Source organism: Stegodyphus dumicola, chromosome 7 (assembly GCF_044657685.1).
Source record: "Stegodyphus dumicola isolate Sdum_Otavi_A_Nest chromosome 7, ASM4465768v1".
Lineage (NCBI taxonomy): Eukaryota > Metazoa > Arthropoda > Arachnida > Araneae > Eresidae > Stegodyphus > Stegodyphus dumicola.
The window spans coordinates 93,326,941-93,341,169 of NC_140774.1; the positions used below are offsets into that span (position 1 = coordinate 93,326,941).

Sequence of the window (14,229 nt, forward strand, 5' to 3'; positions counted from 1 at the left end):
TACCTATTTTGCTTCATATCTTAATATAAAAAGCATAGGAAACATTTACTCATATAGCCTTAAATTATAAAATAGCCTGTGACATACATACAACTGTTAAGCAGGTATTTGTTTAATAATTTTCTAGACATATTTTTGGTCATTTGGTACACTATGTATTAAATATTTTAATTAAGTACTGCATATTTTCATAGCTATTGAATATTTACTGTCTAGTAGTATATTGATGTTAAAATGTGAAGTGTAAAATTCTTACATTTTGCCTTTCTTTATATAATCTATAGAATTCTCTATATAATCTACAAACTATTAAACTGCAGTGGTTAACAAGTGAGCAAATAGATCTGCAACGGCTTAACAAATGTGATCCCATTTTAAGAAATAGCTAACCAGTTTAGATCTTTATAATTTGAAGTATGCATTCTGGATTCTTTTCACAAATATACACTTCAAAAATTACATTCCGAATAATCGTTTTTAATTTTAAAGTGCATATTTCTAGAAGTTTGGATAAGACAAGCCAAAAAGAAAAATAAAAGTTTTCGAATAAAATCTTCATATGAGATCTCCTAATCAAAGGAATTTAATAAAACAAATTGGAAGTGTCAGATTTTAAACTGAAATGTCGAAACCTGAAAAGCGTAACATTCCTATTGTTGTCTTCGCGATGAAATGAATACAGTCGAATGACCAATATATGACATAAGGTAATGAGTTTCGCTAACATATTTCAGGCAAAATTGTTAAGCGTATTATGTGCGCTTTATTCCACTTTATGTGTTTTCCACGCGCAGATTGTAAAGGACAGAATTATTCATAACTTATTTTCCGAAAGACGCTTGAAAGACAATTAAAACTCAGCGGTGCAGAGCAAAGGTAGCTTTCTATATTTGATGTAAAAATAGAATGGATGCCTCTTGATAAAGCTTACAATCACTAAAGGAAGACTAGCATGAGGCTGTTAAACTCATGAGGCAACGAGAAGTAAAATTTCATTGCACAGCGCAATGTTTAAGTCGATGGAAAGCAGGGGCATCACAATTAACAGTGGAGCATCAAGAAACGTGCCTTACATTGGTGCAATAGTAAATATCTTGCGTCTTGTGATCTGGTTCGAAAAATCCAGCTGTTTATAACATATGGATGTGAATAGAAGTTTTCGCAGTGCTGAGGATTCTTTCTGATAGTTAAAATGTACAAGCTGATGGTAGCTTTACCTTGGTATGGAATGTACTCTGATAGAATAAGAAAGGATCACCGTTGCAATTGAAACTCTCTTGATATGTACGACATTTATCCTACTGCAGCCCATTCGGATTCGATCAGTAAAATATATGTTTCTTGATAAAGACGATTTCCACCAGAAGAACGATACTATCTCTATCATTAATGCTTGATATGGTAATATTTCAAAAACGTTTAACTCATTTTCTCGCCGGGTTTCAATAATGCTGAACATTTCTGAGAAGCCGTGAATATATTAAAAAATTACTTACAGTCACATTCTTAATACAAATAAACTCCTTTCGTCACAAGAAAGGCTGCATTATTGGTAGTACTGAACGTGCCTGACATCATATACCTTCATAATGATTCTCAAACAACATGGCAATTGATGTTCGGGCAAAAGAAAATATTACATATTATTAGTTAGATGTGCTTAATATTGTGACACTTCAGTGTGTCATGTTTCCATTCAAAAAGAGTTCTTTTGTAACAATTTATTGCACTTTTTGTATGTAAGTTATCATGAAAAGATCACGCAACAGAAATCACGTTTAGGAGAAAAATCAAACAAAAATCTATTTTGGATATAACTGCTACTTTAATATAAATTTTTATGTGCATACAATAAGATTATTTCTAACCTTATTTCTCAGATGAGATTAGATCGATTCAAAGAAAAAAATGTTTGCTAATTGATCATGCATTATCTACATGACAAACAAGATTTTTTAATCAATTTTCATAAGTTAATATAATCATATATATAATTGTTAATCAATTTTGTCATAAGTTTTAAAGAACTTCGGAAAATTTTATGGAACATCTTCGATACCTTAAGTAATGAATAAAAGCAAACAAAGAAATTATTCTGGGGTACTAACAAGAATTACACAAATATACCTGAAGCATATTTGATTTCATATTATCCGAATTATAACTAAAGCTAATTGTTAGAAAATTGAGCATTTCGTCTGACATTTTTATGCAAGAAATTTAATACATTGTTTCGTCATTAAGATACATATTTAACTTCATATCTTTGAAGATATTAAATAGTTGATAACAACTAATATATGAAATATAACACACATGTACTGAAAGAAAATTAATTCTTCTATTCACGACTACTTAAAAGTTTGCTTTATCTATATGAGTAGATATAATTTATGTGTATAATATATTAGTAATTACTTCTGAATATAGAACATGAGAGTACCATAATAAATTGAAAGCATTCAACTGCTTTCAGTTTATCACAGTGTTTTCAAAGTATTCAAAGGAGGAAAGCGAATAATTTCTTAAAAGTAAAATATTCCTCTTTTCTAACAGCAGTTTATAAACTGTGTTTATATATTTAAGTGTAAAAGTACAATTTTCTCCATGGGCGTTTGCTGGTTGATTCCAAAGAGCGCATGTGGTAAAATGATCAAGATATATCACAAGACGTGAAGATTTCCACAGGACTGTGACTTAATTCGGCCTTTTCCAAGCAATTTGCTTAAAATGTTCTTAGCGCGTCTTCCAGAACCGCCAAGAGACATTCTTTTATGAAGACTACGACCCTCCTTGTCGGAGTTTGAGAAAGCTTTCATTTCTTGTTGTTGCTGTGCCTTGAGTCTGATCTGAGTGACGATACCCACAAGAAGTTCGTCCACTTGGTGGTTGATAACTGCTGAAGTTTCCGTAAATTTGCATTCGTAAGAGCAAGCCACTGCTTTGGCCTCTGAAAGATAAAATTAGTTCGTTTAGCAAATAAAAGATATATATTTATCGAAAAGTATGAAAGATAAATTATATCAAAAAGTTTATAATTTTTTATTGATGACATGTAAGGAATTCAAATTCAAAATTATGTTTAAAATGTTTTTCTAAACTTCTTATCGTTTTTAAATTAGAACATACTGGATTAAAGTTATTGTTATAGAAAACTGTCGATATCGAAGGCTTCAAACAAGTAATCTCGCCACTTCAAGAAGCTACTATATGTTGTGTTATATGTCGTTAATAGCGAGTTAAAAAGCGTAAGACGTTATCCAATTTATTGGGCAGGATGAAAATGAAAAGAAGAAGAATATGAAATGAATACCAATATACTTGATATCTGAAAGTTTTAAATAACTGAGCTAAAATCATTATCGAACAATTAAATTGTGTGGTATGTAGATTTAATCTAAGAAATGAAATTAACCAAATGAAGGAGTTTTCAAGATAATGTTTCAAGATAATTTTAGTTGAAGTTTTCTCAAAAATATAGTTTTTACTCAGCTTGTAGCATTTTTCTCTTTACCACGCCGTGGCTGCTATTAATATTATTTACTACAGCCAGTTGCTATTTGCTATCTAGATTCTGATTCTATCATTTGAATATCTGTTGCGCAGTTTTGAAGAAACTCGTTTTATTTTATGCAGATAATCGTGCATTTACCAGAAATTGTCTTTTATCCCTATGCAACTATTTTTTGAAAATTCTCTTTTGCATGCAACATGAATACAGTGTTGTAGATCATTGAAGTATAAATCCTTCGCACTGAACAAATTAGACAAAAGAAAAGCATCTTATATAACGCGTATGACAAGAAACTTACTCGATGGCCATTCCCCTTACGTCAGAATCCACAAAACACCACGTTATATCAAAACCAATAGAAATTTCATAGAATTTCAATTATAGCACTTAATCGGATTTAGTTAAATCATTAAACAAAAAACATCGCGATAAAGTTATCAACGAAACTGAGGTTATAGATGGAAACATCGAGTTCAAAATATCGAAAGAATATTGCGGGAGAAAATAACGCAAGAAGAAACTCCTGCAGTTTCTTTTAAAATATCTTAGTATAAAATGTAGAGATAGAAAATAAAGCGGTACTGAAACTTCGCAGATATAAAACATTGTGGTGTAAAATATCGTCCTAAAGTGTGAAGCATCTACAAGTCATTGCGTGATAAGAGTAAGTTTTCTGATTAAAACATATTTGAATTTGATTTTGTGCAATGATTTGTGAGCATAAAAAGATATAAACAATGTATTTACCTCTGCATTTCAAATTTATTCATCAACTAACATTTTTTTATTAAAAAATGAGAAAGGTAATTAAGCATTCAAAGTCTGGAAATAAGTAAAGTTAATGTTATGTGTAGAAGTTAGCAGAAATTTAAATTTACGTATCTTCCTGCTACTAACTGTTTTGTACTAAATTTGATTCATGATAGTTTACTAATTTCCCTTTATAAAAAGTTAATTAAAATAAAGATTTTTAATAGTAAGCGACATACACGACTCGATATTGAAAATACGATACCAAGAAGATGTGGCCAGAAAATTAGGCAAATTTCAGGGTAGATGCTTCGAGTTATGCGAATGATATGAAATGCGCAGCTTTCTAGCGCACGTTGAAGAAGATATAAGGGAAGGAACCTGCAGAATGTTCAATTTTCGTGATATTTTTTCTGCAATTGAAATCATCATAGAACATATGTTTTCATAGAACGTTCAGAGGACGTATGTAATAGCAGAGAATACAGGTCGTCATCAACGAAAGCAGTTCCAGCAGACAGACGATTTTACGAGGGGCATGGTATTTGGACTGAGAAGAGCAGGTTGGTCCATGCAAAATTCTTAAATGACATACACTGTGCACCTGCGGTGGCGACGATGGTTGGAACAAGGAAATGTGGCAAGTGCGAGATGGGCCGCTGCAACCAGAATGACGTCGGGTCATGATTTGGGCGTTGATCAACGCATCCACTGACAAGCGATGACGCACCCGCAAGTCACTTTTATCACCATTCTGCAGCATGTTCAAAAGACCCTGGATGTTCCCATATCCACCAGAAGTATTTGCCATCGATTTGTGGCTAGTGGCCTGCACTCTTGATGTCTGTTAAGAAGACTACCATTGACCCCACGTCATAGATATCAACTTCTGCAATGGTGCCGTGTTCAAACAATGTGGACGACGGAATGAAACAAGGTCGTGTTCTCAAATGAATCACACTTCTATTTTTCCAACGATAGTCGCTGCGTACGAGTGTGACGTCGTTGTGGACATAGGCTCAATCCGGCAGCAATTATGGAACGCTGCACCGCACAATAGCGCGGCATCATGATTTGGGCCGTAATTATGTACGATTCACTATGACTGTCCAATGATACGTAAATGATGTATTGGGGCTGGTGATATTTTCCTACCTTCAGGAAGTGTCCACTGTCCTTTATCAGCAGGATAACGCCACATACCGCGCATCAGCCAACGTACTCTGCAATGTGTAGAGATGATTCCATGGCCAAGTCTGATCTCTCACCAATCGAACACATTTCGGATGAGATTGGGCTCCATTTGCAGACCCTACCATTGCCGCGTTCAGAAGACGAACTGTGGCAAATGGTTGACTGAGAATGGAGAGTTATTCCTCGCGATACTCTGTACCTAGAAGTGCTGCTTTGTTTACCACCGTCCTACAACTTAATGAAGTTGTAGGATGGTGGATTGTAGGACCTGATTAGGTTGTAGGACTGTGGATTATAGAACCTCATTAGGTTGGGAAGATTGTATGACCTTATTAGGTTGGTGAGGTTGTAGGACCTCATTAGGTTGTAGGTCAACCTAATGAGGTTGACCTACAACCTAATGAACCGACGCTATTCTCACTCTGTGTGAGGCATATCATTTCAAAATAAAAATCACTTATTGTTCGTTGCTGTCTGTCTTTGTTTGCCGAGTTTCATCACTTTCTGGCAACTCTTTTTTGGTGTTGCATTTTTAGTGTCGGGTAATATAAGTTGAAAATTCGTATAACTAATATATAAAGCTTTAATATTTATTAATTCCAAAATTTTAATGCTGAAGTTTTCTTCGTGTTACTTCCTTGTACAAATTAAAGGAAGAATTGTAATTGAAAAAAAAAAAAATCACATTTCAACGAAAATAGCCATTTCAACCGCTATCGAAACCATTTGAGCGATGTTTTTGCATGAAATCTCTACGTACAGACAGAATAAAGGACTCTTTTTGACAAAAGGATTATAAAATGCATTTAAAATGAATTTAGAAGATATTTTTTCCTTGACGTCTGTACGGATGTATGCATCTCGCATAACTGAAGATCGAGTAGTCGTAGAACGTTTAAATTTTGTATGTGGGACTGCTTAACATATAGTTGCGCACCTCTCTTTTTTGTTGCAATCGGCTGTACCAATCGTATATAAATACATGTATATATATTTTTCCACTCTGTTATCTTGTTCGGTGAGTTTAGTTTTTTTATTCTTGAATGTTGGTAACTCGTGCATTTTTTGCTTCCAAAAGTGACTAAATTATATATTGTTTTTATGTTCCGGTTGGGGTTTTTATGCCTTTAGTTAATCTGCATTCAGTATCTGAGAATTGTCAACGATTTAAAGTTTAAATGTTAAGTTAAGCCTAACGAACCGCCATGTGTTTACATTTGAAACTCAATGTAATAGTGAATTAAACCAGTCTCTGCATCTTCAGTGATTTTTCGCCGAGTGAGACTTTCAGTTTTGCGCACCGAAATGTCTGCCTTTTTGCAATTGGCCGAATTGTTTTGTTTTTGCATAGAAATTCTAATTTTAATTGTAAAAATCTTTTTTTAGCTGTTTTAACTGTATATGGTATTTTATGTTTTTCAATATTTTACAATATTTATGAAGATATTTTGAGTTTTGCAGCATTTTTGCTTTGCCTCGGAGAGAGAACAGAATTCATTGAAAGAGAAATATATCTTTAATGAAATTCAGGGAAATAAGTTTAAATGAAATGCAGCTAAAATTGTATTATAACTTAATAGGCCATACAAGGAAGTCAAGTCGTGTGCACATCAGATTTTTTTTTTTTTAGTAAAACTTCATTAGTTACGAAATGTAGAGCTAAAAATATTATTTAATTCTTCTTGTGATCACACATCATAACGCGAAAGTGCATTTAACATCTTAATAGTCAGAAAGCCAATGTCCGAGACGTTGTCATCATGCGATGATTTGTAGGCGGTTTATCTTTTACTACGATACGATATATTTAATGATAATATTTTGAAACTGCAAAGGCTTAGCATCACTTTATTTTCTTCGTGATGTTTCCTATCATGATCTTTCAAAACTACGAGTTTTTCTCTTTGTCTGCCACAACATTTCGTACGAAGACTTCTCCGCCGCACATTATTTTCTCCTCTACGTTTTGGTACGCGATATTATAGACAAATACTTTCTGTAACAGTCAAGTTCTGCTAACAGCTATGATTCAATTTCTAAATCCAAAATAAATCAAATTCTAGTAAGAAAGATAGGTAATTAGCGACATTATTATTTAATATGTCTTAATCTGATTGATTGAATTATACAGTTTAGGTACGAAAAATCCATGCGACAGCCAATTTCGTTATAATATTCACAAAGACAATTAAACATCAGAAACAACTTGCTTTTATCTAAAAATGCAAGTAAAGCTATTCTTTGCGAACTTGATTCTAAAATGACGGGAATTAACTCTTTTAATGATCAAAATATTTTAATTTTAACTCATTTTCTACAGAAAACTTTCTAAATTGTTTAGATTTTTGAGAATGTTTGAGAATTTTATTAGAGAAGAATGATACATTTAGAGAAGTCCTATGTATTTTTTAAGCGAACGCAAGAAAGAAAATTCAAATATTTCAGGCAAAATTGATATCTCAGACTCATTTTACTATTTCCTTCTAAGATATTAGCATTCGTCGATGCCTTACTAAATTTATGAATAACCTGGAAGTTACCTACTATTTTATGTTTTTGCTGAAGTTAAACATACCCATAATTAGATTTTTATCGGGGCCGGAAACATGAAAAGTGAACAGTACCTTCGCGAGGATTCGAACTTCGGACCTCTTGACTGCTAGACAGGGATGCTTCAAGTTACACCACAAAGACATGCGATATAAGAAAAGAGAAAATTCCTTATATTATCCTCTAATTAAAGCGCGACAGTGAAGAAAAGTACTTAGCTCCCAAAGCATGACCATGACCAACTATAGTTCACGACATTTTAGTTCAAGCGTAATTATAGAGACCATTAGAATTGTTCAGAACCAGGAAACATGACGAACTCTCAACGATACCGTAACCGTAATTCAAACTCAGGACCCGACTGCTAGACGTGATTCTAATTATACCAAGTTAAGAAAGGAGAAAATGTTTTACAAACTTATCAAACAAGGTTTTAGTTTTCTTTGTCCGAATCAACCAATACGTAAAAGAAGCGCGAAAAGAAAAAAATGTCTAATATTCTCAGTCGTATGTGATTAAATGTAAAACCATGAAGTTCCTATGTATGAGTTTGAATAGGACATTAAAAATATCCAAGGAACAAGAGAAGCCATAGTATAGGATTTACATACATAAAAGTGTTTAAATTTCATTCGCTTAAAATTCGTGACCACAGTTCATATTAAAAACACTCAACACGTTCTAAGCACCCCCTCGATTTGGTTTCAGTCTATTTCTCACTTTATATGAATTTAACTAAAATAGTGCATTTCAAAGATTATTTTAATGTATTATATATGCAGATAAAAAGCGTTCTACAATAAATAATAGAAAGGCTGTTTTCCAGTTCACATAAGATTCATAATGGTTTGGTTATGCTTCCGGAATGCATGATTTATAAATATCAGAAATTTTATTCAACTCAATAAATTTCAGAGAAGCAATTTACATATTAGATTTTCTCAGTTACACAAATTTTGAGCTATTTTTTCTCATGAAAGTTTTACGATATTATTGAGAATCTTCTTCAAATTTCATTTGAAAATTTAGTTTTTGTTCAAACAGTGAAAATTGTTGCTTTGGTGGAAGTGTTCGATATTATGAATCCGTAAACAAAATTATGTTTTTGGAAACTGTTTGGGCATTAAAGCAAACCATGCCAAAATTTTCTACTTTCGCAAAGAAATTTTTAAAGGAAACTGGTATGCATTCATGTTATGTGTAGCAAGAATCTTGAAAAATCCCTTAGCAACCAGCGCTCAAAACCGCCTCGAATTATCAATGCGTAGCAACCATAAGTACGAGCCCACCAGCGGCCGGGCGGTAAAGTCGCTGAACACTGGTAGTTCGGTCCGAGGTTCGAATCCCGCGAACGGGCTGGCTGCATGGGCGTTTTCGTGGTTTTCCCCATGTGTAACGAGTATACGAGCCAGTTTCCCTTAGAAAGTCCTCCACGAAAGGCATCCCTCCCCTTAGGCAGATAGCCCTTGTGTGCTTTGCCATAATTAAATACACATACACATACACACAAACTTAAGTACTCGGCCGCTGGTAGATTTATACGTTTTGCAATACGTAATCGTTTTCATTGCAAAAATTATTACTAATTAAAGATAAATTTAAAGAACGTAATTAATATTTTTGCCAAAAATAATGAAGACAGCTAGACACGCATGTTTCCCTCTCCCCCAGTACATAAAATAATCATTAAGTAAACCATGATGTTTGAGTTCTTGTAATTCTTACCTAGTAAGTTTGAAGCGTCTTCATTTTATTGACTGGTTTGATTGCGTGATATGGGACTGTAACATCGAACACAAACATATTTATTATAAATATACGAAACACTTAACATCTGTTAGAAGCAGTTATTTAGATTGCTTTGAAGGGAAATATTGTTATTGTCTTAATTTTAGTCGTAATGTTTAGTCTTAATTTTAGTTGTGTAATTAGTCAGTTATTGTTTAACTTATTGTCGAAATGAAAACTATCTCGCCAGTATTTTAAACTGGATATATACACAAAAACACCTATAAATACCCAAGTCTTCTTAACACCTATATCACGCAACCAAACCATGCCCTACAAAAAGGCAGCCAGCGTCACTAAAACCATACTGATAGGACAACACAAAGCAACATAAGCACGTTTATGCTATTTGCAAATGCACGGCGTAAGAAGATTAATTATTTAAAAAGCCATTTTACTGAAATTTCTTAGTGGCATTTTTTTAACAAATTAATTGAGATCTACACCATAAGTGTCACAAATAAAACACACATTTAATGAAATTATTTCTAACACATAAAGAAAGCTTATGCATAAACATCGATTTCAAAATTTCTAATTTCTTTCCTTGTCTACGAAATTCTCTACATTCAAATAAAAGATAAAATTGTGATAATAATAAAATGTTGCTGCATTATACTGACTACATGCATCTCTCTGCATAAAAACTACTTTTGGTTATATGATAATACACATTTTTAATGTCATGATAGCCTCTTCCATATTTTTATTTAAGAAAAACACCGATGAACTTAAAGAAATAATACGTAAAAAAATTACAGCAGAACCTTCAGTGCTAAACTTCAATAAAACACACCATACTTAGTGTGCTTTCGCTGCGGAATTACAAAATTATACCATTGTTTCCTGTTACTTCCATTTCTTCAAAAACTCGCAGTAAGCACTCATTTCGGCAGTTTAATTTAAACCTTAAACTAACTCCGTTTGCTCCAAGGTCATTTTAAGACAAATAAATAAAATATTTGCTTAATGGTTGTCAAAAAAATTTCTGTGAGAGATGAAAATTGCAGTTTGAAAGGTAAGTTCGAAAAGAGATTCTGTTCGCTTTTGAAATAGGAATTTGTTTCTGCCAACAAAAGAGATAAAATGAATTTACGTTTTCATTGAAAATGCAGGCTTTCAATCTTCCTTGAAAATGAATTTTATAGAATATTTTGAATAACATTAATTTTTGTGTGTGTGTGTGCATTTGCAACTAAATTAGGAACTAAATGCGACTGGAGTGTTTTAAGTTCTAGGTTTCTGTTCTAGCTTTCTATGATAACTCGGGATAGATTGCCATGAAATTCTCTATTGGCGTACCAGAAAGCCATCGATAACTAACATTTTAACAAGAACACTCGACTGTGTCATTTCTTAAACAGGTTTATGATTTCCCTTGGGTTCAAACCCTATAACTGAGTTTCAGTGATTTATTGAAGTTTATTATTCTTTATCGCGCTATTTTATCAACAAGAGAATTCTAGCGTTCAAGAATAAGAAAGTTGTGTTCAAGAATAAGAAAAGTGTACCCGAATAATTTAATCTTATTATTATTGTGTGGTATTTTAAATGCTTTTAATTATAATGTTTTTTAGAGAATAGATGCATAACATTATAAATGCTTCTTTAATTTATATACGTTGTTATTGTATATAAAAACATTCACATTCAAGATCAGAATTTATACATTTTTCATAGAAAATAAAATTGTAATTTTCCTTTAAATTTTAGGATTCAAAACTGAGTTTCGAATATAAGCATATATATTTTGCTACCATATTTTCAAGCAGTAAGGCAAAACAATACATGAAAACTGTACATATTTAATTCATGTACTAACAAAGAATTGCTTTGGTATTTTAACATATTGAAACTATATCTATGAAATTGGATATTTGAATTAAAAATGTAATTTAGCACATATTTAAAACTTCCGCTCTTGCAATGTACTTGAGAGCTGTTCTTTGTGTACTTTTGCTTACTACACAAAAATGGGAAGAAAATGTCCATACGAAATGCAGAATGGTCATGGCACTTCCCTGAATAATTCTTTATATGCCTTCCTAGATTATCATTCTAGATATTCATATCTTTTTCTCATAGCATACACTGTATCAGGATGTTCACAGGAGACAAGGTTTGAATAAAATATTTCTGAGATGTTCTGCTAGAGTTTATGTAACATTTGCTTGGTTGCTGTTATCTGCTTTTATTTATATACTACGAGAAGTTATTGCCAAACGTAGTTAAAATTATCATAGTGGGTAATGCTGAAGTCAATCTTAAAATAGAACCCATAGATACTGGAGAACAATAGAGTTATTAGCCGTAACCATGAAATTTCTTTCCGTTTTTATCAAACGGATATACCTATTAGATGAGGAAAATTGTCTCACTGGCTTCAGCATTAAAAAAGAGCTTCTTAGTAACTTTAGCACATATCAAGTGACAATGTATAATTTCGATCATTATAGAAGAAATCATTGAGGAAATATATATACACCTGAGATGAGAGAATCGAAAAGGAAACCTTTTCAGAAGTGGGCACTATTTTGAGCCCATAAATATATTTTCGTAACAGAGCAAATCTTGATATGAATAAGCAGATTCACAAGCATCATTTATGGGTGTGATATACACCCGTAAAGTTTCTTTTTAATTGGGATACATATTTATTTGTTCAGATTTTTTTTTATAAATCTATACATAAAGGAAGAATTCCTGATTTATTCATCTAATATATCATCGCCCAAAGGTATGATATTAGAGATGCAGATATCAAAACTTAGCTTAGGAGCTTATTCCTTCTGTACCAAAGGCGTCATTTAAGAAGCGATTTTTTAAGATTCGCCGCCCAAGGGAGGAGGGGGCAAAATGTGTTTTTATGTTTATTCATATAAGGAAGAAACAGATATACGTAAGCTTCTTGCTTTAAAATGTCTGGAATATGAATACCTAAAAACCAATTTCAGACGTTTTTAAAATTCGGCCCTCAAGGGGGGGGGGACGAGTTTTTCACATATTTCTTCATACCTCAGATATCCATAAGATTATTGCTGTAAAATGTAAGGAACACGGATGACATCAACATGTGTGGAGAGGGGGATTGATTGGCATAAAATGCAAGTTTACATAATGTACAAGTAAGCCTTTTTAAAGGTACACGCCAGGTATGTAAAGCTAGTTAGTATATATAAAAACTTAAAGTTTCTATTATTTAATGTTATACTTAAGTCTAGTATTAATGTAAAATTACTATGTAAATGTCTTGGTAGGTTAGCATCCGATGCGGGCCAACCAAACGCCCAGCGGGGTACACTAGTGCGGCGGAGCAACACCTGTAAAACTGACGAAGTTCTGGTGCTCTGTCCACTTTTCCCTGTCCCTGAAGCAGCATGTAGCAATTCACAAAACTGTGATGTGAATTTGAAATTGTCATGAGCTTGATACAATGTTCAGTTAGTTTTAAACAGTTCTACATATAATAAAATGGCACTGCACAACATGTAAATGTACACTGAAAAAAAAAAAAAAAAAAAAAAAAAAAAAAAAAAAAAAAGGGCACAGTTCCATATCTCTTGTTGCACTGTATGTATACAGAGTTTCATTAACAGAGTAATGCCAAAGCGCGTTTATTCTTTGGTAATACGGGGCGCCTTCAGGAAAATGACGACATGCGCAGTAATTTGCGCAGATGTTCAGGGAGGAACCAGGAGTAAACTAGCATAAGATGAGCTAGACGCTTGTATCCTTTCGCCGTTGTCGACATTTTGCTTGCGACAGCAAACGTGTAGAACGTTGTTTGGAGTGCGCATATTTCGTTCTGAGTTGACCCAGTCACGTAGGCAGTTAGCTATTAGATAGTTACTTAACAATTGTTAGTTTACCTTCGGGTAAAATAAATCTCCTTTTTCAGGATACCGTGGGATTTTTCAGACGATGATGAATTAAGTGAGAGAGATTCTGTAAACTTATTTCAGTCAAATAAGACTTTCTCATTGAGAAAAGAAGATTTTTTGATGCCCAGAAAAATATGAAAAACAAAGCGAAGAAAGCAAAAACGATGCCAAATACGGAAGCATAACTCTACAAAGAAACTTATGGATGATTCCCGGAACAAAAGTGAAAGAAATGTTGAGAAATCGAAGACAAATAAAATCCAGCGAAACTTAGTTTGCAAAAACGCATGGAATTGAAGCCGTGATAGAAATCTTTAATAAAAGCTTGACCTCTACACCAAAGATGAATTCTGGACAAGCAGTAATAAGCGCGCAGACTGAGAGGGAAAATAAAATGGATAAAATAACAGAAGGAGGAAAATGGATGTCACCTAAAAAGCCGAAAAAATATTGTAAAAGATGTTCCAATGGAAATAGCGAGAGCAAACAGATTTGAAACCCTCGAAACTATCGAAAATCCCGATGAAGGAGGAGGCAAGGATGATGAAATGC

General features: G+C 33.1%; 1 protein-coding gene across 1 annotated transcript in view; it reads right to left on the bottom strand.

The window, feature by feature from the left end:
- Positions 1-293: 293 nt before the first annotated feature.
- Positions 294-14,229, bottom strand: part of LOC118201397 (uncharacterized) — a 524,295-nt gene continuing 510,359 nt past the window's right edge. The window contains exon 4 of the mRNA XM_085820601.1: positions 294-2,950. Within this exon, the coding sequence (XP_085676727.1) occupies positions 2,664-2,950 (287 nt within the window). The 3' untranslated portion in view covers positions 294-2,663. The remainder of the gene's footprint in view (positions 2,951-14,229) is intronic.